Source organism: Lepisosteus oculatus, chromosome 12, assembly GCF_040954835.1.
Source record: "Lepisosteus oculatus isolate fLepOcu1 chromosome 12, fLepOcu1.hap2, whole genome shotgun sequence".
NCBI classification, from domain to species: Eukaryota; Metazoa; Chordata; class Actinopteri; order Semionotiformes; family Lepisosteidae; genus Lepisosteus; species Lepisosteus oculatus.
The window spans coordinates 33,519,124-33,546,917 of record NC_090707.1 but is presented as its reverse complement, the minus strand read 5'-3'; the positions used below and the strand labels follow the sequence as shown (position 1 = coordinate 33,546,917).

The window sequence follows — 27,794 nt, the reverse complement described above, 5'->3', positions numbered from 1 at the left end:
TCCCTTGTATCATTACGCCAGTCCTTAGTATAGATTTTCGGTGTCCAGCCTTTCATGAGATGTAGTAAAAGTCTCCGAACAAGACAATTAAAAGAAACAGCAGCAGAGTAATTCAGCATAACATTGGTTAATCTCCTCTTATGTGTCATTAACAGCACGTTTCCGAATGAAAAACTTCAAATAACTCCACTTTTGAAGAGACTAGGGCTTAATGGCCTTCTTATTTCTTTCAATTTTTCTTGGTATGTTTGGCTTTTTGTTTGATTCTTACATTTTTTTAAAATAAAAACGAAGGGCAAAACTTTTCCCTTAATCTAGACTAAGTACTCATCCTGACCAGACAATTACTGTACACTTGATCCGCCCCCCGCATTGCATACGAATACGGTTGATTTTGCATGGAATACAGCAATGCAGTTAGAATAATATTTAAATATCTTATAGCTCTGACTCATGAAAAAGAGAAATGTGTGCAGGAAGATACTGGACAGAACTGAAATCTAAGCTCTATATGAAACTAGAAGTTATATTTACATAAAAATGAGAAGGTGTCAAACAGAATTTAGGAATGGAGTGCTGTACTGTATGTTGAATAACAATAACCCTTCTCTCAATGGGAAATAAGTGCCTAAAGTTTAGAATCTTGTTACAGTGCATCACATTATTTAATTATATAAATATTTCCACAGATGTAGATGATGACTTTTTGAGTTCCATGTGTCTGGTTAAAAGGGAAGAAATTTCTCCAACCCCAGCGCAGGTTTCCCATGCTGTGTGTATTTGCATTGAGAACATCACACCCTTGGGCTTTAAAATGAACAAACCTAGACCAGGGGAAACATGTAAAACCTGCAGGGATGTGAATTTAAAAATGAGACCACTTGAGGCACTTCTTTAAGCGCTGAGGGAGTCTGAAACAAGTCAGACATGTTATTAAACAGCAGGATGAAATCCTTGGGTCAGATTGGCTACTAGCAACCCATCCCAAGTTCAGTGGGTTGAATGGCTTCCTTTCGCTATAACTTTTCTGATGCTTTTATATCCATGTGATGCCTACTCTAAGCCCATCTTTGTCTTGCCAGGCCCCTGAGTCTGTTCGATGGTGTAAGACTGCTGGAAACCCTGGCTGAGAGGATCCATCTCACCACCAGCTCTTTTATCAACATCAGGTATGGCACATGAGTGCTCTTTCTGGCTCCTCAGTAACATCTGGCAGGCACTGATCTTTGTAGAAAACCCCCCCTGATAGGGAGCTTGGTGGTGCAGAGGATTAGAGAGCAAATTACAGTGTTCCTAAAAATACAACGTTATATGTCACGAGAGTGACCATCGGTGAAGGTTAGGGTAGGATCTTGGTCCCACCACTAACTGACCCCTCCACCCCATCTCCATTAAGAGAAACGGGAGACTATCCTGTTTCCTACATGATCATAAATGAAAACTCTTCTAAATCACGAGGTTCTTGAGTTAACAGGGACACCAGTACACCGCGAATGATTCTCTGATTTTTGCCATGCAGGTGAAAATTCATGTTGGTAAAATCCAGTGTTAAGTATCTTAACGCACAGACTGTAAGCTATCAGTATCTCATTTTCACGTGAGGCAGTGATATTCTTTCCTGCTTCACAAAAAATGTAAACACTTAGGCCTGTACTCTTGCTTCAGCGTCATTGTTGTTTTTTTTTATCTAAACGTGCTGAGAAATTTCACTTCGGCTGTCAGTCGGCAGTGTCTTCCACTCATCTGACATTACTCTTGTCAGCAGCTGAAGCGTCTTCTTTCAGAAACCTAAATTGATCTTGAAGATTCCCATTGAAAGAGCCGGCTGGCTTTTGTGGCATCTTGCAGGTTTGCAATGCCTTTGACTAGCACAGTATGTAAGTAAGTGGTTGTTCAGCGCATATGTGATTGTGAGCAGAATGAGATTCGATTTTAACACAGTATTCCACAGTAGAAAATCTACCTTCTCTTTCTAATACTCATTACTTGCACCGTTCATCTGAATCATCAGCCATTTGTCGAACTCACGTTATGTTTTGTGTGAGAAGCAACAGATATTAGGTATGGGAAAATATGGGACAATTTGATGCTTCTTTTCCCAGGAAAATGTGAGGACACCCATGTTATGTCTTAATAATAATAATAATAATAATAATAATAATTGCTTACACTTATATAGCGCTTTTCTGGACACTCCACTCAAAGCGCTTTACAGGTAATGGGGACTCCCCTCCACCACCACCAATGTGCAGCATCCACCTGGATGATGCGACGGCAGCCATAGTGCGCCAGAACGCTCACCACACATCAGCTATCAGTGGGGAGGAGAGCAGAGGAATGTAGCCAATTCATAGATGGGGATTATTAGGAGGCCATGATTAGTAAGGGCCAATTGGAAATTTGGCCAGGACACCGGGGTTACACCCCTACTCTTTTCGAGAAGCGCCCTGGGATTTTTAATGACCACAGAGAGTCAGGACCTCGGTTTTACGTCTCATCCGAAGGACGGCGCCTGTTTACAGTATAGTGTCCCCGTCACTATACTGGGGCATTAGGACCCACATGGACCGCAGGGTGAGCGCCCCCCGCTGGCCCCACTAACACCTCTTCCAGCAGCAACCTTAGTTTTTTTTCCCAGGAGGTCTCCCATCCAGGTACTGACCAGGCTCACACCTGCTTAGCTTCAGTGGGTTGCCAGTTGTGAGTTGCAGGGTGATATGGCTGCTGGCTGCTGGCTTAAATGCAGACATGCCCCTTTAGAAACGGGTCATATGGCCACCCTTTGTTCACATACTGTATTTTGCCTCAGCTGCATGAGTCACATGGAATACTGTTGTTCTTTTGTTGTTCTTCACATCCTGACCAATTTGGAGAGTAGTGGATGTGCCTGATGTTTCTCACCGCAGTTGGAGAAACACCACCTATGTGCTTTCAGAGCAACACGGTTTGGAGAAAGGTGTTTTACTTTGCCATTGGAAGTGACATTAGGAAGATAGCAGGCTCGTAGACATGAAAGGAAGCCGACACCAAGACAATTGGAGCAGGGGACTGTTTTCCTGGTTGTTTGCACACTACAAACAATGAAAGGGAAAATTATAGGCAAATATAATCCTGGCAAAATTTTCCATTGGCCCTTACCAATCATGGCCTCCTAATAATCCCCATCTATGAACTGGCTTCATCACTCTGCTCTCCTCCCACTGATAGCTGATGTGTGGTGAGCGTACTGGCGCACTATGGTTGCCGTCGCATCGTCCAAGTGGCGCTGCACATTGGTGGTAGTGGAGGGGAGTCCCCATTACCTGTAAAGCGCTATATAAGTGTAAGTTGTTGTTGTTGTTGTTGTTATTGTTATTATTATTATTATTATTATTATTATTATTATTATTATTATTATTATTATTATTATTATTATTATTATTAAGTAACAGACAGTTGTATCCACATGCAGTGATGTAATATTTTTCAAAACCCCTTTTAGTTAGTTAGCACTCTAATAAAATGGGTTCCAGCCCTCAAAAGACATTAGTCAGCAGGGTACTAAGCGACTAAGAACGATTAAAAAAATGGAAGGATGCCAGCAGATCTTCAAAGCTGGTATCTGTATTCTGCTTGCTCTTATCTTTGCACTGAAATATCTAACAGTCCACGATCCATGCGACAGTGCAATATACTGTACATAAGTCAGTTTCTTCTGGCAACCAGATGTAATGATCATCTAGATAATTATTAGATATTTGCCCTTGATGTAAGCACACACGAGGAATGTTCTCATTTGTTTGATTGTGTTACTTTAATATTTAAAATTGGATGAATAGCACAGAGGGCACTATAACTCAAGTTAAATAATTGTATTTCATTTTAAATACATTAAGTTCTATTTAACCTGCAGTTAGTATTCATTTGTTTTATACACACTTTGATATACTGTATATGCACCATAATGTATACAATTCTTTAAAAAATAATATCCTCATCTATAGAGGCTTATAAATATGACTGAGAATACATGCAAAATGTAACATACCTTCCAAAAACATATTTGGAATAGATCACTATGAATATACCAGGCTTTCAAATGGTGTTAAAGAATATCTGTGGAGGAATTCAGATCATTAGAAGGCCGTATGACAATGGAACTGACAAATAAGCTGAGGTTTTCTTGCAGTGATAATTTATTTAAGGAAAATGGATCACAGTAAATTAAAACAAGTGAAGTATACCAGAAATCACAAATGCTGGACACTGGGACTCTATACAGTATGTCTGAAATGTTTGGGCATCAATAACACCAGTTTATTCAGAGAACAGTCGGTCCAACACCCATTTTCCAGATGTCTCACAGCTTTTGAAACTGGAAAACATAGAAGACCTAGAAATTAGAGGTTATAGAGTCTACCAACCAAGGAATTCTACACAAGAATAATATGACACAATGCAATTCCATCTTGAAACCTTCTTGTTCCATCCTGATCAACTTGGAACTGTATCAATTTCAAAATGGCAAACATCCCTTATATATTGCAAGTAAAAAAATACATTTAGAATTAGCTATATCATAACTGCATCACACTGGAGATGAGGTAGGAAAATTGTGAGGCCACATCATTAAACTTTTAGAATTATATCCACACCTAATAAGCCTAAAAAAATCAGAAGCATTATAAAGTAGAATAAATGTGATTAAAACATGCGTTTCAACATAGAAAAATTTCTGAAGAATAATGTAACCTACTTAAATCACATACAGTATGTTTGCTTAATTTGCTTAAGATGCTTAATTTGTACCCCCAAAGATTTACAAGTGTGAGCTCTAGATGTGCAAGCTACAATTAAAACAGGTTGGCAATCAACTTCAAGAATTGGAGTGATATTTCATGAATATGCTTTTCCCCAAGGACATTGTAGAAAGTAGGTATTAATCTAGAAAAGATAAATATTTATTTTTTTGGTGTTAGTTAATATTATCAGACGTCTGAGCTCAAAGCTAAAATCTGGGCAGGGATGCTTCTGGAAGATTTAGTATGAAAAGAAATAATGCATTTGTGCCTTAAATGAAAATATGTTTAGATCCTGAGTGCTCAGCCAGTAAAGGTACTGGCTTGAGCACAGCTAGATTTGTCTGATTTGGGCCATGTCAACTAGTGATTCCCCAAGTGGAGGTGACAGCCAGTTGAACTTACTTCAACACTCAGGGTAGGGGCTGATTAGTTTGCTCTCAGTAATCCCTATGGCCTCCTGGACATTTGCAAGTTGGTGGGGCTGTTGGCAAAGGATGTTTCTCTCATCCATTTGGCATTGAGCCTTCAGTCAGGAGTCTGGGCAGCGTGATGTGTGGCTATGGTTAAAATATTTAAAAGCTGGGCCAGTCAGAGGAGTCTGCATCCTTCATGAAAGATAAATCGACCATTCAATGTTTTTTTTTATTTTGGAAAATCTTTTATCAGTGTCTGTTTTGACATGTTTGTAAAACCTGGACAGTGAATGCAGGCATGGAACAGAAAGGCCTAAACAGCAGAACATACAAGCATAACAAGAAGATACAAATAAGCGAGATAGAGCATGTTATTGGGAGAAAAAAACAATCTATTCCTGCAGCAACTTAAACAGATATTTTTTTTACATGAAATGTAGAAAAAAAGAAATTTAAAGGGAAGATAGATATGGAAAATGAAGAATAAAATACTGTAGATCACAGAAAATGTCACTGAACCACTCCAGGGCATAAAATGAGCACACCCTTTCGTGTGTGTTTTTGTGGCATTTCAGGAAATATGCTTTTTAAAGACAAAGTCAGCTTTTTTCTTTTAAAACTTAAGAATATTTGGAAATACAGTACTCATTTGGACAGAAAGGGTTTTTTTCCCACATTACATATGTGAAGGTTGAGCTCCAAAGTAATTATCATATAGGGCAGGAGTGCCCATAACTCGGATTTGCTGTACCTTTGGTTGGGTACACACTCAATATTGGTTGATGGGGAGGAGAAAAATAGTTTAATTTGGTTAATTTGATTAAATCAGTTCTTTCACTGGTGGCTTTTTCCCCGAATTTTCTACTGTTAGCAAAGGCAGTATTATCTGTGCAGTGATGTGTTGTACGTGAACTCTAAATAGTTTCAGATATTTGAAATTAGATATTTTAAATATAGTTTAGATCATTTGCTTTGGGTCACTTCAGGAAGGGACAGTTATGTAAATTCCTGGTTTTTGTTACAAGAGAGTCTGTTTGGGTGTAATCTAGATTGAAAGAGGCTGCTTGATCAGAACACAGGGATGGTAAGATCCCATTTAGACTGGGGTGACAGTAGAAGCTTTCTTAGCCCTTAGAGGTCTATTTCACGGGAAGTCAGTTTTTCCAAAGAGAAAAGGAGAATTTGCCTTTTTAAAATTTTGGGGTTATTTCTGAAGTTGGTAGGGTCTTCTCCCTCAAAGGATACTCCTGTTTCCTATCCACTAAAAGGACCTGTTTTTATTGGCGTCTTCCATTTTGTCTTCAGTTAAGCAACTAAAATGCATCTTTTTATTAAGACAGTTTGAAGCCTGTCTCCTCATGTACGCCAATGCGAGAGGAGGGTATTTTCAATAAGGACTTAAATGTTCAAATTGAACATATTTTGACTGCCATAAGTAGTCACGCACTTTACTGTGGTAAATGTAAAAAGTCTGCAACATTACTTTGACAAGTCACAAAAATTTGCTGAATGGTCTCTGTGTGCAGTAACAGTGGTTCACATGATTTTAGAAATAAAATATAAATGCAAGTGTCTCTGGAAGGTCCCCGAGTCAGCAAAGACTCAACCATGAAGAGTAAGGAGCTTACTTATGCAAGATAACAGCCTATATTGAGTCCTAGACTCAATAAGACATCCTTGGCAATAGTTTTAAACTTTCTCAGGCGTCTCCGTAAAACACAGACATGGCTCTCCAATAATGGCACAGGAACTTTCTGAAGGAGTAAGGTGAACTCATTAGGAACATGAAAAGCTGTCATCAAGCCTGCCCTGCTGCTAACAACAGGCCTTCTGAATACTGATGTAAAATGTGAAATATTACTTCTTTACTCAAGTGCCTTTCAAGACCAGAGTAATTCTGTCACTAATCCTGAGTGCACTTTTTGAAACACTATTGCCGTAGAAACCAAAGTTATAAACACAAAAAATAGAATGAGAGGTTTTTTTCTACACCTTACATTTCTGTAGTTTTCTTTCCCGAAGAAGTAACTTACTGTATGTGCATTATAATAACTGCTCAGACCATAATTAATAAGCTGAGTGTCTTATGACCATGGAGCGCTAATGTGCCGCAGACTCACATGCTAATTTAATGAATATTTTAGCTGTCTGAGTAAGCTCCTCATGAGGGTACTGTCAGCAGCCAACATATATTGTTTAAAGGATTAATATTCCAAGTATTCGATTATATACCCCTCAAAAAATAGAATGAATTACAGTCAAGACATGCAAAAATGCCCCTCTCCAGTGCTGGTAACAGATTAAGACTGCTACAGATTTGCATGTGGTCCTAACAGGCTCATGGGTAGTTCTCTATGTTTTGGACATCAAGTTGGAGGACTGCCTGGGGCAGAATTTTGCTCTCATCTCCGTCATCAAAATCCACAGGAGATTATAAGCGATTGCCATTGTTCCATCTTTCGGTCTGTAATAGTCCACTTCTTTATAGTGGGCTTTGCATAGGACTGTAGTAGTTCAGGTGGGGAGCTGCGTCAGCATGCGTAGGCTGCAAAGGAACAAGTAATAGGCTTATTCCATGCTGAAAAAATGCTCCATGCTCACACCCGAACACGGCCAAAACGTTGTGTTCTCTTTCTTCTCTTTTCAGCATGGAATAAACCTATTACTTGTTCCTTCGCATAGGACTGATTGGTGAAGCCAGGTTGTACATTAGATATTAGGTTCAGTCGGATGCTGTCTTTACTGGTTTGGGCTGTTTAATCTCCTCCTGATCGTGAGATAAGAAGATACTCATTCTTCATCCTCCTTGGGTTGGAGAGCACTAGTGGACAGGGGATCTTCCTTTTAAGCCTCCTTACGCGAGCAATCTCTGTTAACACAAATTCTCCACTGACGATACCAAGTGTATAGTTGTATATTATGGTGTATAGTTTTCCAGTGCAATTCAGCAAGAAAGAGGTTTATTTTGGTTCTTGCAGCCTCAGTTGTCAATCACAACATATTGAGAAGGTTTGAGTGATGTGCAGTTGATTTGCTGAGCTTTGAATGCCTTCTAAGATGTCAGAATTATTACATTTGAAATAGATTGTGTCTTTTAATTGTCTTGCAATAGCATTGTCCAACCAATGCGGCATTTGAGCATGTTATTTATTGCTTTTTAGTGCGGCATTATTAGCTAAAATCCTGTAACAGGTAGATTAATTGCTTCTTTACCATTGATAATTCAAAGCATGTCTATAGCACAATTAAAAAACGGTACATAGTTATGAAGCTTTCACAGCTTCTATTAGGCTGCCAGCTTTCTTTACCCACAAATTTAATCTTTAAGAAATTCAGACTTTTGCTTCCACTGGATATATATTCTCTTTCAGAACACCAAGTGGGAATATTAAATATATTCATAGTAGGCTACCTTTGCCCAGTGTACAGAATATGAACTACTCCCTACTTTGAAATTGATTGTGAATGACACAGACTTGAAAACAATAATATTTGTAATGTTTGATGGCTTAGGCTTATAAGCATCAAATACAAAATAGCAATTATTACGTGCTTGAAGAAGTTCACCATCTATTGAAAATGGTAGACCATGGAAGGAATTTAAAGTAGATTGCTTTGATCTTTATGTCCTGAAGACACGATGCCCATTTTAATGAAATAGAAATGTCACCATGTGAAAGAGATGGGGGAAAAAATATATAATAAATGTAATTTCCATGTATTAAACTATGTTAAATAAGGTCATGGCCGAGCTTTACGTTTTGAGCCTTTAAACCAAGAGTCTTCACCCCTGGATTTTCATCACAATTATTTTGCTGCTACCACAACTAATCATTGCATTTAAACAGAAGCCAAAGGACCCCTAAACACTTTAAACATTAAGTGAGTGAGAGTGATTTGTTAAGTCATTAGCCATCAGGGCCCAGAGATCTTTTAGTTGAACAAAATACTGGCTTACTTCATCCATTATTTGCTGAACACCTGTTTCTTTCATCAAGGTGGCCTGTAAGACTTCCTTGGACTGAAATCTAGCAGAACCAGGCTTGGAGACAATTTGTTTTAGACATTCGCCATACTGTATCATCAAAGAACCATATTCAAAAATGCCTTTAGTCTAAGTGACACAACCAATATAGTCTATGCTCTGTATGATTGTGACAACAGAACCACAGATTTTGAGCCAATTTGGATGTAGAATGGCATTCGAAGGCATTAGGATAGGAAAGTCATAACTGTTATTTTGCCTTTCAGAGCAAGCAATTGCATTTGTGTTCATGAGATAAATGAATGGTAAGAATGATATAAATGTACATTTTGTTAATTCCATGCATATACTGTACATGATTATATTAGAACCAAACCCTACTTGATGTTCAGCCCAGTGATTATATACTCATTCACTTTAAGTAAATTTTATGATTGTCAGTATTTAGTTGCATATTCCTTTTAGGTAATAACTGCATGATGTCCATGACCTATAGAGCTCACCATTTCCTTTGTGGCAGTCTCCGAGTTTGTGCCTGTTCTGAGGGTGAGCTGAATGAAAGTTTTTCTCCAGCTTGTAAAATGCATGTTCATTTGGATTAACATCTGGAGATTAACATCTACTTTTAGCCCTTAGAGGTCTATTTCACGGGAAGTCAGTTTTTCCCAAAGAGAATAGGAGACTTTGCCTTTTTAAAATTTTGGGGTTATTTCTGAAGTTGGTAGGGTCTTCTCCCTCAAAGGATACTCCTGTTTCCTATCCACTAAAAGGACCTGTTTTTATTGGCGTCTTCCATTTTGTCTTCAGTTAAGCAACTAAAATGCATCTTTTTGTTAAGACAGTTTGAAGCCTGTCTTCTCATGTACGCCAATACGAGAGGAGGGGATTTTCAATAAGGACTTAAATGTTCAAATTGAATAGTTTTGACTGCCATAAGTAGTCACGCACTTTACTGTGGTAAATGTAAAAAGTCTGCAACATTACTTTGACAAGTCACAAAAATTTGCTGAATGGTCTCTATGTGCAGTAACAGTGGTTCACATGATTTTAGTAATAAAATATAAATGCAAGTGTCTCTGGAAGGTCCCTGAGTCTGTCTAACCTGGTCTTATCCAAGTAGTAATTATATCTGTGGTTTATTGTTTCTTCAGTATATTCCTTCTTCTTTAGAAGAGCCTTTACTTAAGTGGTTCCATTCTTTACCCCTCTGCTCCTACTATACATTTTACCACCATCCATGGTCTCCTCTGTGTATTGTAATTGTGTTTTATCTTGTGTATTCCTTTTATTTATTGTTGTTGTCATTCTGTAACGCGCTTTGAGAAGCCGCCTTTGAAGGCCCTATATAAAATAAAATGTATTATTATTATTCTTCCAAATTGCTGATTTAGGCCTAATGTCCGTCCTGTTTCTGATTCAACTTTTCTTTTCTTTTAGCTTCACAGTTGCCAGCTTTTCATTAACAATTGTTAAACTCTTTTTCTGTCTTGCATTTCACTTTCCAAACTGGTCTCAAAAAGGTCAATTAAAAAGAACCCCAAAGGACTCAAAACAACTGAATAATAAAGAGTATTAAATTGATTAAAAGTTGTATGATGCCTATCAGTCATGTTGTTTGTCCGTATTTGTTTTACAGTTCATTGTGAAAATCATACTTTTAGAGGACACTGTAGCACATATTGCATTATTTCTGACAATCACAAGGCTCCAGATATAAATGTATACATCTGGTTATGAATTCTTAAATAGTTTGAACCGTTTCATGATTTTATTGATGTGCCTTCATTAAGAGTCAATTTGTTTAGGCATCTGACTATATCGGTTTTCAGTTAAGGGAAGTGAAGTCTTTTTCAGCCTTAGACCTACAGACCTTAAATAGAAGCTGCAACAATTCACTGGAAACACTTCCAGGAACCTGTTCTGAGAATCTTGAATGACTTAATGCTGAACATACTATTTCATAGTATTTTGAGCCATGGTAGTAGAAGCATAAAATGTGAATTGATATTTAGATTTTTTTTGCAAGCTGCTCTTAAGTATCTTACTTTAGAACCTCCAGTCTTGAGTTTAGTTCTCAAGAGAAATATTAAATGTAGATGTACTGTAGCACTCTTAATTTGGTTATATTGTGATTTACGACATGGCAAAATACACATTTAGCATGATAAAAGAGCCACAGTGGTACAGATGAGAAATGAATTAGATACCTTATTTTATCTAAATGAATTAGATAGCATTGGCTGTTACTATTCAGTATACTGCATATCCTACCAGTCACAAAAGATAAACTCCTACTATTTGTCCAAAAATCCATAGTGCTTAGAAGTTGGAGTTAACATGATTTTTTTCTGAATGCTAGAAATGTATGTAGGAGCCACAAACTCAATCATATACAGTATCTAGAAAATGAACTCTATTGCAAGTGTAAGCCAAATTGTTCAGATACTGTATGTAGCGAAGCACAATAACTATAAATATAATTTCTCACAAAGACTAATCTTCAAAATAAATCATGTTTGAAAACACAATAGCAGGTGGAATAATGTCGGTTTCTTTTATAAACATACAGTAAGTGACCTGTTCTCATAAACAAGCTGACACAGACAATGAACAAAGAAATGGAGACGCCAACGTGTGCCCTGTGTACATAATGATAAACGTATTGACCCGAACCCGGTCCAAACCCGCTCCATTACAAATTACACCAAACAATAGTGATGCGCAGGTTGGCTTTTTTTTTTTTTAACTCCACCAGCCAGCAGTTGTGAGAAACGAACCTGCACCTGCCCGACCCGATCTAAAATCTTGTTTATTTAACCCGAGCCTGACCCCTGGGTGTGAGTCAACCCGCGCATCACTAGCTGGGACCATCTGTCCTGAGACTCCTTAACCCTTCTCTTTTCCCTAATGTTTTCTTTTAAAAAAACTTTTAATAAAAACATGCCTCACTTAGAAGTGGAATTCTCGTCTCTCTCTTCTTGCATGTTCATTAGTGCTTTTTTTTACCTCCCTTATCTCTTCACAAAAAACCCTCCATAATAATCCTATAATACACAATATCTTTGCAGTCATTTTTCCAGACCACCTTTCATTCCCCATCCTTTGTCCTTTTTCTCATGCTTCCCCACACTGTGAAGAAATCCTTCGCCTATTCCCATTACGCACCTTGCGCATCAAAGAAACTTTTTAATGCTTCCTCACAGACTCGTCTCGAAAATGACTCATGAACCACCTCCTTCTCTGAAAGAGAAGATTTAATCTACTAAACTCCCGTTCCATACTACTTAGTCCCTCCGGTAAAAGTAGAGTTTAACATTTAATGATCCAAAAATACCTGGGATCAAAATACAATCTGTTCAATCCAAGCGCCTAGAAAAGATCATAGTATTTCTTGAGGCTTGTCCTTTGCGGTCTTTCACCGCAATGTAAAACCTTTCCCTTCTGGTCAAACTGCTCTGGAGGAATCCACTAATTCAAACTTTTGTGAAACACATTTCAAAAGAGTGGCAGTCTCATCTACTGTGGGAGTCACCTTACAGCTACTCCCTATGATCCTTTCCATATCCCATCATCCACTACTCTTGACATCTCCTTCAAATTGAACAATATCTCTTCAACCCAGTAACAGAGCCCTCTTGTGCCAAGGCCACATTGTAACCATGACCATTTAAATTGCATTTCCAGAAAGTCTAATTTAATCGGACCGCCCCATCACACTATCCCCTCACGATCTTTCTCCCTTCCTCTCTGACAACACTTATCCATTACACATCCCACTCTTTTCCCAAGGGTCGAGTAGTCAGCCATGATTTGATGCGGAAGATATTTTTGTCTTCCGCTTTTATTTCCAGCTCGTTTTGTAATATCTTTCCGGAAAGAAAGCTAACCTACTCTGCGGGTTTAGCGTGCCCCCTCTCACTTTTCGGTCAGGACGACCTTACAAAAATGGACTTCATGGACACCTCTTGCAGTCATGTTTATTTGCTCACGCATGAGCCACATCTGTGTGGAAGCCCTTGCTTTCAACGTACCTGAAGTCGCATTTACCCAGATGTTTCCATTTTTTGTCCACTGCCCCTAGGGGTTGTGTCTGTCTGTATTAAACAGCTCCATCTGGAGGCTGCTGGATTCTAATATGCGATCATCTCTTTTTTTTTTTTTGGAGGGGTGCTACATTTTGAAGTGCTGGTAGAGAATCCAGAAGCTATATAAATGTGGGTTCCTCCATATCCAGTCTCTCACTCCTAACTCGCTTGCCTGTTGTTTCAGTGTTGTAGGTCCTGCTTTGACGTACCGCATCAGGCAGAACAATCACAACCTCAGTGCGGAGGATGTGGCCGACAAAGCTGGTAAGTGGACAATGAAATGGCTAGAAATTGTCTGCAGCGGTTTTTGTTTTTATAAAATGGGCTTTCTGGGAAATCTCTGTGAAGACGCAAAGGGGCTTTCATCTTTAGAACACACTTTGCTTTGTCGCTTTGAGCATGGACTTTTAAGAGTCGGTACCTCTACAATTTAAATTTGGCTTTCAGAGACGTTTGCTTTCATGAAGAAGATTTTATTGTTGTTGTTTTTTTCTCTAGCCAAAAGTTTATTTTTTCTCCAAGAAAATAAACAACATCATTGGCCTTCCTGGATGTTTTGATAGTTTTGGGGAGTTTACTTGAGCAGTCACTGTGAAAACCACAGAACTAAAAAAAAATCATTATTGGCTCAGTTATAAAGATGCTTACCATTAGGACCAGAAAGCACTATATTTATTTTGACCCTCCTTTAACTTATGAAGACACAAAACTGCTTCCAAAATGTTGTTTGAAGAGCATCCATCTGTAGGTAATATGAAAAGCATTTTGTTGTTGAAATTCTTTAATTTTACCACCAAGGGATTTGGTGGGATACAGTTAGCTAACCTCCTTGTGATTGGACATGAGGCCATCTCCGTTGAAAACTGGATACCCATTGTATATAAAGATTCTTGCTGGAGGAGCCTCATCTTTTATATCATACCAATCAAATAAGCTAAGAGATAAGATCACTTTATTAGCCATATACAATTTTTTGCTTTAGGAATTCTTCTTTTTGCATACCCCAGCTTGCTCTTCATGAGACACACAGACAGGGAGAGAAGCTTGGGGTCAGAGCGCAGGGTCAGACATTGAACAGTGCCCCTGGAGCAGCTGGGGTTAAGGGCCTGGTTCAGGGGCCCAACGGAGTAGGATTCTTCTGCCGGCTGCAGGATTTGAACCAGCAATCTTCCAGCCACAGGCTCCTTAGCCAACTTCTACTTAAGTGCTGTTATAACAAAAAGTTCGGATGGAGCATCAGCTCTTCCACAGCTGTACTGTAAGGAAGCAGAAGTCACTTCACAGGAGAGACACTGATGTGAACCAGATTAAAAGAAGAACAAGACTTTGTTTCTGTTCACGTTTAGAATTAGCACTGCCAAACGGAGAGCACGTACTGTACGCCACACAGGAAAAAGAAAAAGTACCCCTTCTGTCACGAATATACTTCACAGGTAAATAAATCAAAATAACCCAAAAGAGAAGTGGATACGAGCTCTCACAAAATGTGGATTTAAAGTTTTTAATTGCTTAAAGAAACAGTTCAGATAAATGTTGCCAGCATGCCCTCATTTTGTGTTGTTGTTGTGGTTGTTGTTGCTTTTTGTCAGAATTCTTTCATCAGTTGATGAAAGTGTTGATGAGTGACAGCAGAAACACTGGCGCTGTTTTGTTCCGGTCTTTGATGCAAGGCCCTGAATTCAGAATCCCTGGTATCAGCTTGCTTCTATTCAGCCCTTTTGTGTATCTAGGCCTCATAAAAGCACTCCATTTGTTCCCCCCCGCAAAAGAAAACCCTTTCAGCTAATTTGCAACATGGTGTAAAGCCCTGTTCATTAACATAAACATTGCCTATTCATGGGAGGCTCTCTTTAAAGACACGCTCTATGTCAAAGCGTAGGGCGGGGGAAAAGGGTAATTAACCCAGTGTGATGCCCATCACCCAGTGGCAGCTCGCTTGTGTGGGGTTGGCACAGTGCGCAGAAGGATGAGAGGGGACACTCTCTGGGAAACGTGTCCCCTCTCTTTGAGAACAGGGACATTGGCCACCCCCCACCACCACCATCACCCCTAGAGAACACATTAAACTGTCAAGAATAATTAAGAAACTGGGGACACACGCTATAGGGAGTTTTCTGTAAGCTGTTAAGCTATGTAAGTTTCTATTTTCTGAGGACTGTTACTGAGGACTAGTTTACTTTGTTTTAAGTAACAAACAAATGCAGATCAGGAGGGTCCATAGCACTCATCCAGCTGTTTCAGGAAATAAACTAGGGTATCGGTTTGAACAGCATGGCTGGGTAGCTTGTTCCATGCTCCCACTGCTATTTGGGTAAGGAAGTGCCTTCTGTTCTCAGTTTTCAGTGCACTTCCAGGTAGCTTCTGCTTGTGCCCTCTGGTTTAGTGTTTCTCTGTTCATTCTGAAGAAATCCACTGGGGTTGACTGTGTTTTTCCAAGGGAAGGAATTTTCGTCCTTCAAGACAGTTTGTGCCATTATCAGCATTGAGCTAGACAGTGCTCCTGAGATATCAAGGTCCATTCAACTCCTAATATATATTACATTGTGTATTGTCCTCTTGCATGGTTTAGGGTTCTAGCCCTTAACCACGGTCAGGCAGGAATATGATCATATTAATTTTTCGATATTCTTTCTTTTTTACTTAATTTGGAACAGATGTATTAACCTAGGAGTTGGTGAGTGAGTGGTAGAATTGTAGGATGGTGTGGTGATGTGGATGAAACTGACCAGTTTAATCATTTCTTCCACTTTACCTTACATATATTATTGCTTAGTTTTCATGGCTGACGATAGCACACAACATAAGAGTCTTGTAAAAACAAAATCTAATTTTGTTACCTGCTGCTGGAGGGTTTTTTTTTACCCTTCTCCCCTATTGTTTGAAGCCCCTGTGAGTCATGTAAGCTGTGTTTTGCATTTCAGCATTAAAAGCAAACATGTAAAACTGCCTTTCAAGTGATTTGCAATTCCCTCTTTATGCTCTTTATTCCTTCTGAAGGAAGACAGAAAAGAAACTATACCCATCTAGTATAAATGAAATGCCCTTTTCATAGATATCCAGCAAGGCTTAATAGATAAACATTAGCAAACCGTTCAGAAAGGGAGTTTGGCTTTTCTCTACTTGAAGTTATCCCTGTAATATCATTATGGTAATAGAAGTATATTCCCTTTTATTATGCAGTCAGCTCCTTTGCATATGGCCCTTAAAATGTAATTGTGGTTGGAATTTTATTTAGTCTCTTTAGTCTCAGTAGCCAGCATGAGTATATACAAGGACCATAATTCGAAACTGAGCTGTGGTTTGAATTCTGACCTGACTGTCCCTGAATCATACCTGACCCCCGCTGCTCTGAAGCACAGAATGGTTGAAGTCTTAGTAGAAAACATCAAAAAGCAAGAAGGTTAAAGCAGCCGTCAAGAGCAACCACAGCTGTATTGACAGAGAGGCCTCATTTTCAAACTCTTTTCCCTAAATGGTAACTTCCTCCCCTCCCCTCACTGTAGGCCTATTGTTTGGAGGTTTATTAACAGGCTCTTTTGATGTCCCTGTACATGAATTGGGAATGGCAAAGTATTGTGGCTGTAATTAGACAGTTCTGCTTATTAGCTAATTGGGCTTCAATTTCTTTTTAAGAGCACTACTGTAAGGTTGCATCTGGGACCTTTTTTTTCAGTAAAGCACAAGTTACTAATTTCAGCAATTGAGATAGATAGATATACTGTAGGCTTTTAGCATCCAGCCTGCTGTCTTCTGCAGTAGGAACTACAGTATATGCACTATATGAGACTGGTGCCCTGCTGGTCTACGGGAAATATTAGTGTATTGTTGCCTATAGATGTTATGTAGAGTCTTTTCATGCTTTGACTATATAAAGATCCTGTCGTATGTATAGTGGGTATTTCCTGTCCTGCTCCTGTCTAGTGAGGTGCTAAGAAATAAAGAAATCATAAAATAACAAAGGTCATAAATGAGTAGAAGCCATTTGGCCAGTCTAGTTAGTATGGTTCCTAGGAGCTAGGTGATCTGAGGATCTCATCCATTTGCAGCCAAGAAGATAGCTGTGATAACATGGCGGGATAGCTTGTTCCAGACTCCCGCCACCCTTTGTGGAAAGAGCTGTCTCCTGCTCTCATTTCGAAATGGATTTCCCCCATACACTAGCTTACATTGTCTCTTGTCCGTTTTGTGATTCACTGTTATTTCTGAGGAAATCCAGTTGGTTCACATTGTCAGTGTCCTTGAGGAATTGTGAATTCCAGACCCCCCCCGATATATCTGTTCACTCTTCTTAAGAACAGAACACTGGTTAAAAACAAAAAGAGCTCCTTTGACCTCTCCAGCCCAGTTGGTAGTGAATTAGTAATCCAAGCCTCTGTAGAGCTGTGCTTCTTGAAGCCAGGGTATCACTTTCAACAGCCTTTGCACTAATTGCACAGAATCATCTTTTTTTTGTTATGCAATGACCACATCTGTGCACAATATTGTAAATGAGGTGTCAGAATCATCTCAGCACCTAATAAACTCTGGGCAAAAGCATTAATTCAAATGATTTTTCAATATGCATCAAGAGCGCTTTAATCAATGAAATTGTTGTGCAATATCTAATTTGCAGGGATAATAACAGGGATAATAGACTACAAGCATGAAATATTTTGAGAAACCAAATGAAAATCCGCTGCTGTTTACTATCAGATCTCTTTAGTGTATGCAGAATGAAAAGAACCCCAATGTATTCTTGTTTTCTCAACTAAATTGCATTGATGGTATTTTTGTACATTATATTTCACTTTACTTTTTAAATGATTATTTTCACTCAATTCTTTTTATCAAAAGCTTTATTAAAACATTTTCAGAATCGTACAACGTACAGTAGCATGCTTTTAGCCTTCAGCACAATAAATGATATTGCAAAATCAAAAGGCAAAGAAAAAGGCCTTTATTACCTGTATTGTGTATTTTGCTACATTACATTTCCCTTGAATCTTGTATGAACATTATTTTTTGGCTTTTAAAAAAAACAAACACTTTTACCCTGTAATTAGTTCTGGAAATTAGAGTTCGGCAGACCTTATTTCTTAAGAAGCTCAAATGTTACAATGAGATGACAATATAAACCCCTCAATGGCCATTCTTTGAAAAGTATATCTAATGTATTGGATTTAAAATCGAGAGTCCCATATCCTTCTTTATTTTTTTTTTCAAATTACAAATCCTTTTCCATTTATGAAGTGTAGTAATAATCCAACAGTTCTTTTTTCAACGCTTTATGAGTTATGTTAGATGTACAAGATAATGTTTGATAGCGATACTGTATGTCAACTTCTTCTCCTATTCCTTTTCCTCATTTCACTGAGGTGTTATCACCTGAGCCAGTTACAATTCAAATATGATGTATCTGTGAATACAGGCTGTTGGAGATACTTCAGAGAACACATAGAAAATCATACATAGTCTTGGGTGATGCAAAGTTATTCAAATATATTGGGGAATGATTCTTGAATAAATGTCTACTTTTTTTTTCTTGTAAGCTTAAAACTGGACTCCAGAACTTTGCTGATGGGACAAACACCAGGTGACCTGTTGTCAGAAACAGAGACATACTTGTTTAGAAATGCCAGAATTGGAGCCATTAGACAAATTACTAGAAACTGATTGAAGCAGGACAGGCCTAGTGTTGTCCAAATGGAGAAGGTCTCTATGACTGAAGAATATTTCATGGAGAAACTGACACGATATATTTGCAAAAATATCGTTTAAATGGAACGGAGATCCAGAGTTTCTTTCTCGGTGATGGGAAAGTAACAAAGATGTAGCAGACAAATAAGTAAATGCCATATAAAGTAATTCATTTTTTTATATTTTCTGTATGTTCCCCCTTCATTTTATTTATTTTACATTTCTTTTTTGAAGGGGCTGTTGCCAAGATTATATGTTTCCACATTAATACAATCAAGTATAAAAAACCACCACTCACAGGGAGCTTTTACTGACTCCAGGCACCCTAGCCAGCAGGTCTAGCGAGGGAAGGAAACTACAGTACAGAAAGAAAACCCATTTGAACATTGGAAGACCATGCAAACTCTTCCCAGAATGCACCCCAGATTAAAACTGAACCCAGGTCCTAAGAGCTGTGAGACAGCAACACTATCCATCACACCATACCCCTGCCTGCAAAGAAACATAAGCACTTTAGCATATTAAGGGATCTGTGTGACACTTAATGAAGATTAAGGCTTAAATATAGCACAGATGCAAAGGTTTTGGGATTGGAATCTGCTGGAATCTTATAATGTTAATCACTTAGCATAGATCCTCCTCCTTGTTATTTCTCTTCCTCGCCCTCAGGGAATTTATTTACTGTTGCCTGACACATGAAATGCAGAGGGTAGAAAAAGAGATTAGACACAGACACAGCATTTGCTTTACTGCTCCCTCCAAAATTGTAATGGTTTATTCTCAATTTTGTAAATATATTGCTGAGAAAATTAGACAGTTCTTCACAGGTAGCCCTTCTTGAACATTGCCCCCATGTCCTGAATAAATAAGAACAGTCTTTTTGGCCAGAGTTTCTCTTTTCTCGACTGAATGGCAGGTGAGAAAAGGACTCGATTTTCTGAGGTTTGGCTGAGTTTTCTGTAAATGAAGATCACAATCTAATTAGGAGTCCCCTTCCTTTATTCCTGAAGGCTAGCAAGAGCCGGGTTGGGTGCCAGACACGATGAAATATTAATGGCAAATCTTTTCATCTCCTGTGAAGTTAAATGTTGGGCTGAATGGCAAAAGGAATTGAGAAAGGTTAGAGGCAGGGGGTGTGGGTAGTTTCAGTAGGGGGTCAGGATTCCTGCCTTAACCGCTCTGAAAGGGAAGTGTGCTTATTTAGAGGGATGAAAGCTAATGGAAGAGATTCGCGAAACTATACACTTTTGTCCAATGTCATTAACATCAGTGATTCTGTAATTCCTGTTTTACATTCCTACCTGAGAGTACTGTCAAAGGTTGCCTCTTTCCATGAATAAAGACTGACGTATTCCTAATCCTAGTCTCTCTCTAAACATATGTCAAAGGGAATAATAACTGAGAATGGATTTTAAGAAACCGACACTCAGGTATACAAGGAATAAAAATCAACAGTTTTCTAAAGGTAGTTGAACTGTAGAGTTTTGCTTAGAGCAGAGTGTTCAAAGCCAAAGTATTTCATCGCTGGTTTTGTAACAGTTTTTCCTGGGGTATTTGTATTTTTAGTAGCCGGTGACGTGTCTTTATAGGGCTTTTTGTTGGGGTGCTAAAATGTCTTTTCAGTTTCAAAATTCAGATTAAAATCCTATCAAATGCAAATATATTTTGTGCCTGATTGTTGCCTTTTTGCGTTGGAGTCACAAATCCATTGGCTGTTTCAATAAATTGCCAATCCTTTTAATTAAAGAGATGGAGGGGAACTCAAACACTCTTAAGCATCTCATGTAGGAGATTATAACATCCATCCTTGCCTTCATTATTTATAGCTGCTTCAACCTGGGTGTCACAAAGTGTTCTTTCAGGACCCTATGCAGACAACACAATCTGGGGGGAGTGAAGAAAACAGAGGCAAAAAGGCATGCAAGGGGCTGGAAGGAAGACAGGGGGCGTGTCCATGGTGCGCTGGTGTTTGGGGGAGGGGTGGCCGAGGCAAACAGTCCGAGGGAATCCGAGGCAAATCCGAGAGGGTAGCAAAAGTCCAAGACCGGGTGATCCATCCCGACAGACAGAGTTAAAAGCCAGAGTGGGATCCGGTGGAGGGTCGAGTAAGAAGGGGGTAACGGGACCCGATGCTCCAGTCCAGGACCCAGATCCTGGACTCGCAGGTAGGCGGGCTTCTGGGAGTCCGTCTTCCAAAGCTGAGCCCAGATTGGCAGGAACGCCTGGCTTTTATAGGACAGGGGACAGGAACCGGAGGCAGGTCCAGAAGATCAGTAGAAAACAAGGAAGGGCTGGAGCGTCCTTAAGAGAAGGGGTTTACGATTGTGACACTGAGAAGATCTGCAGTGAGCCCCTAATCCAGCAGACACAGTTCTTAAGATAAAAATACACCTTGGGCAGGACATCAATCCATTGCATGGCACACACACAAAGACAGGTGAAATAAAGAGACCTCAGATGGTATCTAGAGGGTGGGAGAGAACTGTAGCACCTTATGAAAACCCACAAATCCGGTTTGTTGAACATGGACTGAATGGGAAGACCTCTATACAAGACATGCCCTAAGCCAGAATGAAACCCAGTAGAGAAGCAAAACTTCAGAAAAGACATTTATTTTAAAAAATCAAGTTTGATCTGTTACTTTTTTAAAAGATGTTTTACACATAATGTTATCTGTAACAAATTGTTCTTGTAGTGCAGGGAGCTCAAATATAAAAACATTCATGTCTATATTTTTTTTCAGGACTCTGATTCCATTAAAATAAACAGCTTTGCATGTGTGCTGGTTAATATGTTGTTTTTTTTTTTCAGCGGCACAGTGCAGGCCAAAAACTGTAAAGAGATTATTTCAAAAACCACTGCTATCAAAAAAGCAGGGACAATTAAATTGACGTATTATTGTGCTGTACTCTAACGGAGTGCAATCATTTATGTGGGTAGTCAAAAGAGCTGTGTTTTTCTTATATGCAGACGGGGGGGGTTGTTGTGTTTAAAGCTGAAACTTGGAATGGAAATTGAAAAAGTAAAAAAGACCCAGATAATTCAACCACAGTCACTGCTGTCTGCTGCATTTATACAGTTAAATGGGGGGATTATAAAAGTATAAAAATAGAGAGGTTGTTGAACCACAGAGTGACACTAACTGACTAATCAGGTTCTGACACAAGACTAATAATTTCATCTAACATGTCAGTTACTTGACACTAGTGTTCTTTATTCGCTAGCACAGCTTGAAAATTAGTAACAATCTGGTCCAAACTTGCACCAAGCTAACAAATATGTGTTAAATAATAACGCAATGGATGCACTATAGACAGATATGAAAACTCAGTGAGTTTCAGAGTTACACCTCGTGTAGACCTACCAAATTATATCCTTATACACAGCACAAACACCTGAACAGGCCCTATAGAGACAACCTGTGTCCTAATCAAATTAATGAGCAGTAAATCTCTCTCTCTCTAAATTATGTATGCCTAAAACCATAAACAAAATGAGAATGAGAACCAATTTCCTTATTCTACATTGCTAAAAAGGGAAAGGCGTTTTTTAATCTGGGGATCCCAAAATGCTGTGCAGGTAATCAGAATTTCCAACTAAATAAGGCAGAAGGATCTCTTATATATGAAAGCCCTGAATCCTGCACTCCTTTCAGTGTTTGGATGACCTGGACAGAGTCTGGTTCAAATCTGATTAGAAAAAGGAGCTCTCCCACACCATAACGTGGGATAAGGATAATGATAATGATGAGTGATGATGATGTCCCTTCTTTCTGTTCTCTCTGTATCTGTATTTACACTATGGCCCATTCCTATGGAGGTGTGAAAATTACCTCACGATGCACTGGTCATGGTGGAACGTTTATTCTTTAATAAGGCACTCGTAATGATTTACAGTGATGTTTATTAACAATAAGTAAATTATTGTCGTGTAAATAATTGAGAAATCATTTTCTTCATCAATATCTTTTTCCAGATTTCCTTAACTGCTGAGTCGAGGACAGCTACATAAATACAGCAAAATAACACCTATTGTATGAAAAATCTTTTGGGTAAGGTAGTCAAGCTGGAAGTGCAAACACCATTAACCCCAGATGAGACTCAGCTTGTCGCCTCCAGTCACAGAAATACACTAGAGGCAATGGTAGATTGATGTTGACATGTTTGAAAGGAGTCGGGAAGGGATTTATTACCAAGTAGTTCCAGTTAATACGGCATAAACAAATGGGAAGCCATGTTCTAATTACAAAGTACATCATTAAAGCGTTGAATTTTGTTGCACATGTTCTATTGCTGTCCTGAAAAGTCTTGAAGAGTAACCAAGATAATTTCTGGTTTATGGGTCATACCCAGGCTGTTTCAAGGGCTGGGTATGAAGAAGGAAACGCTTCTTGAAAACAGAACAAGAATTGCTTTGGGTATTTTATAAATCCCAAAGGTATTGATAAAGCCAATCCGAGATCAAGAATGAAAGGATGCAGAGGAAACCTTCACTTCTGGGATTGATTAACTACTGGAAAGGGGATGAACAAAATTTGCAGAATGGCCTGCCTGCCTGCTCTATTTTGCAAAGCTTTCTAAATTCTTTTGTGTACAAAAATCATAATTGACATACAATATACTCACAACTGAGGTTAACATAAAACAGTGTTTTATTCTTATTATCTGGCCAGTAACTCACAACCGGCAACACAGTGAAGCTCAGCAGGTGTGAGTCTGGCCAACACACGGATGGGAGACCTGGGAAAAACTAAGGTTGCTGCTGGAAGAGGTGTTAGTAGGGCCAGCAGGGGGCACTCACTCTGCAGTCTGTGTGGGTCCTAATGCCCCAGTATAGTGGCGGAGACACAATACTGTAAAAATGTGAAACCAAGGTCCTGACTCTCTGTGGTCATTAAAAATCCCAGGGCATTTTTGGAAAAGAGTAGGGGTGTTACCCCGGTGTCCTGGCCAAATTTCCCATTGGTCTTTACCAATCATGGCCTCCAAATAATCCCCATCTATGAATTGGCTTCATTACTCTGCTCTCCACCCCACTAAGAGCTAGTCTGTGGTGAAAGTACTGGCGCACTATGGCTGCCGTCGCATCATCCAGGTGGGGGCTGCACATTGGTGGTGGTGGAAGAGAGTCCCCATTACTTTTAAAGAGCTTTGAGTAAAGTATCCAGAAAAAATGCTATATAAGTGTAAGAAGTTATTAATTATTATTACACAGTTACGCTCTTCCATATCACATGGCTGTTGACCAAAGAAGTTTGGTCCGTTGGGGGAATTTAAGAAATTGACATTTTCTTTTCTTTTCCAACAGTGGCTGAGAAGACCTTTTTGGAGTCGGAGACTGGGCTCAAGATCTTACAGACAGGTGTTGGAGAGGTAACCTTTCACCGTTCTTCATTTTGCTATATGGAGCACATTTAACTAATACAATCAATTTTCTCAGTAGAAAAGGCTTTGTATTTTTGCCACCGTGATAAAGATAGGACAGTCAGATGACAGGACTCATGCTGGTTTCTTGTCTAGTGGTTAGTGGACCATTTTTAGTTCACAGAATTGTCTTTGCTTTGGAGCCAAAGTTCATTGTGTCTGCAAATGGATCACTCAACTTTTGCCATGAATTGTTGGTTCAAGCTGTTTGAGGAGCATGAATGAAGCACTGTGGAAAAAGAATGAGACAGGATCCCCCCATCCAAAAAATGAAAACATATTTGATTATGACTATGTGTCATTTAATTATTACTTTTTCAGTCTTATACTGGAATATCTGACTGTTTACAGTAAACCTTAGTTCAAAATGTATTGTAATGTAATAATATATTAATATAGTTCAGGTGGGTAGCTGTGTCAGCATGCGTAGTCTGCAAAGGAACAAGTAATAGGTTTATTCCAAGCTGAAAAGAGAAGAGAGAAAACACAACTTGTTCCTTTGCATATATTAATATATAGTATATCTGCAATCATATGTCAATAGTGCTACAGTAGGTGAAGGGGATTAGAAAGAAGCCAGGAAAAGGATCTTTAAGATCCAGAATACTGTCAACACTGTCAGTTTTTGTTAGCTTGCAATGATAAGATACTGTATGATCTCATGGCTTGGTGTTAGAATTTCAGATAGATAAGGTGTTTTGATACCAATAGATACCTGTTGTGATGCTGTTTGTTTTCTAGAAGAAACATTTTTAAACAAAAACCAACACGCACCAAAGACAATATCTGATACCTGCATTTGAAATGACCTTTGCTGTTTCTAGAATGTGGTTATTTGGTTGTTTTTGTGTGCGGATTTCCACATTGAGATCCTTATAGGAGTGACCTTTTCCAATACATTTTATGGAATAGGTTTAAATATTGCAAATTTAGTGGTTGCTCCTAAAACAAACTTCTGCTCACCTGTAATTTGCAGAAATTGGTATGGTTCCTGTAACATCACAGATAAAATAATAATGTAACCTTGTTTTTTACCACTTTTGGTGTGATAGACATGTTTTGTTATTCTGGTGTACTGTATATTGCAAAAACTGTCAAAAATGATTTTATTACAGTAATCAAACTTGAAAAGTGGTGAGTTAGCTGTTTTTGTCATATTGGAAGAGAAGTGAGTGGACACCAGCAGTGTTATGAAAATGATAAAGATACCTTAACAACATTGCAAAATGAGCTTCAAATGCAAGGACTATATAACAGATGTCACCACTATTTGTGAGCCGAATGCTTAAACGTTTTCAAGGAGCATCAACTTTTTTGTGTCTTTGTGGAGTTGGTGGAACAATGTCTTTGTGGAGTTGTTAAGGTGAGGCAATCAGCATAACTTTTATAACTTTTAATCAGTATGTTTATTTGGGCATAACTTTGATCTTCCCAGAGTTCAAATCTGAGTTTTCTGCGTCTTACTCCAAGCAATGAGACAAAGCAGACAGTGCTTCATTAATGCCAGTTTCTATGCAAATGGAAATTTGGTGTCATCACCATGGAAATAAAAACTTGTGCCGTATGCTTGTACAATCCTTACACAGAGTTATACAAAGAGAATGGGACCAAGAACAGATCCATGCAGGACTCCCGATTGTGCCAATTTTGTGGAGAAGGATCAAAGTCTTATTTGAACAAATCTCTGATCCATTTAGCAAAACTATGAATAGTACAGCACAGATACCCAGCAGGACAAGAAAAATTGTGTCTTCTTTAACTATGTTGAGTTTATGTCAACTGTACATCACTGTCTAGGATTTATATGTAGAGGATGGATTTAGAGTCTTGCTTGGCTAACTGTTTAGAAATCTTTGAATGAGCAACAGCAATAATGGACAAAAACATTGCATATGGCACAGTACAATTACTTTTTTCAGAAGGAATGTCCTCATCGAGGATTAATTCTCACATTGCAGGCAACAAGGATTCAAGGAAATGAACAGGAAGCAGGGACTGCAGATAAGGGGTATATTCTCAGATTGGAGTTAATTAGTGGAGTATCATCAATGTATTTGGACCACGGCTGCTCTTCATTTCTATCGGTGATTCTGATAGAAATTCTGTACTCTCAAACGTAGTCATGATAACAAAACGGACAAAATAACAAACACTGTAGAACCTATAAAGGAAATTAAAAAAGGACTTACAACATATAATGCAGACCAAATGACAGTTTTACAAGAAGACAGTGTCACAGACTGTAAATAATAGATGGGAACCTTTTAGAAGCTATTCAGAAGGCCATGTTGCTTATATTTACATCACTTTCATCTTCTAAACAATGTAGGGGATTAGCAATATAAAAAGCGAACAGAATGTTAGGATACACAGTTAAAAGACCAGAACCTTAATCACAGGACGTTATGTTGAAATTGTGCAGTACGCTCTTCATTTAGATTAAGTGTTGTCCAAGTGTTTGAGCCCTTTATCAAACTCTGCTCAGCCGTGTTTTTAGTGTTAATGTGTTAGTGTACCTGTGTTTAGAGGGTCTTTGCAAACTTTGTTCATGCTTTTTTTCTGTTGACGCTGCAGTATTTTATAAGACGGATATACAGAACTGGTTTGAAGTGGAATGGGAGGACACAATGCTGGACACAAGGGCTACTATGTAATTCTATGCTGTGTTTATATAGGAACATGTGCTACAAAATTAAATACCCAATTGTGTTAAAAGAAGTTATCTTTGGCAAATAGGGAAGAGGAAGATGGGGGTGATTTTGGAATGCTGCCAATCTGACTAGCACAGGGTCAAGTGTGACAGATAACAGCAAAATATTAGAGCACTGGTCTACTTTAATCACATTGAGAAAAATACACCGTTTCGCTTCCATGCGCATGAAATAAAAACTTCTTTTAACCTCTGAGACAGACCTCCTGACTTGTCTTTTAAGAGGAAGCGGAGAAAGTTCCCCAACAACTGTTTTAATTCCGATTGAGTCAATTTGGCTCATTCATCCATCCATTTCTAACCACTGGATCCAATATTGGGTCACAGGGGAGCAGCAGGCTGTTCTGGTAAGCAACAAGAGCAAGGCAGTCTATTGGGCTAACCTTAAATAGGGCAGTGTTTTTACTTGGATGATAACTGCAATAGTCCCAATGTTGAGAAGGTTTATTCCTATAATATAGATGATAAGTGTTAATGTCGATAATGATTTGTAAATAAGGGATATTATGCAGGATATGCAAAGGTCACTTCCCATGTTTGCTCTCTTCTTCATGTCGCACGTGGTATGGTTAAAAAATTGCATATGGAAAACGTTTCAGCATTTTTAGAAGGTGTAGCGCAACTCCCACAAGTCAATCTGACTAATTTGGGATGTCAAAGTCATTGAGAAATCAGATACTCTGAAATCAGATACTTGTTCTTGACATTTTGCAAGGTTCTC

General features: G+C 38.7%; 1 protein-coding gene across 1 annotated transcript in view; it reads left to right on the top strand.

Moving 5' to 3' along the window:
* LOC102696272 (protein tyrosine phosphatase receptor type N) overlaps positions 1-27,794 on the top strand; it is a 149,673-nt gene that overhangs the window by 65,344 nt on the left and 56,535 nt on the right. The window contains exons 10-12 of the mRNA XM_006636797.3: positions 1,083-1,169; positions 13,449-13,528; positions 24,248-24,312. Of these exons, the coding sequence (XP_006636860.1) occupies positions 1,083-1,169; positions 13,449-13,528; positions 24,248-24,312 (232 nt within the window). The remainder of the gene's footprint in view (positions 1-1,082; positions 1,170-13,448; positions 13,529-24,247; positions 24,313-27,794) is intronic.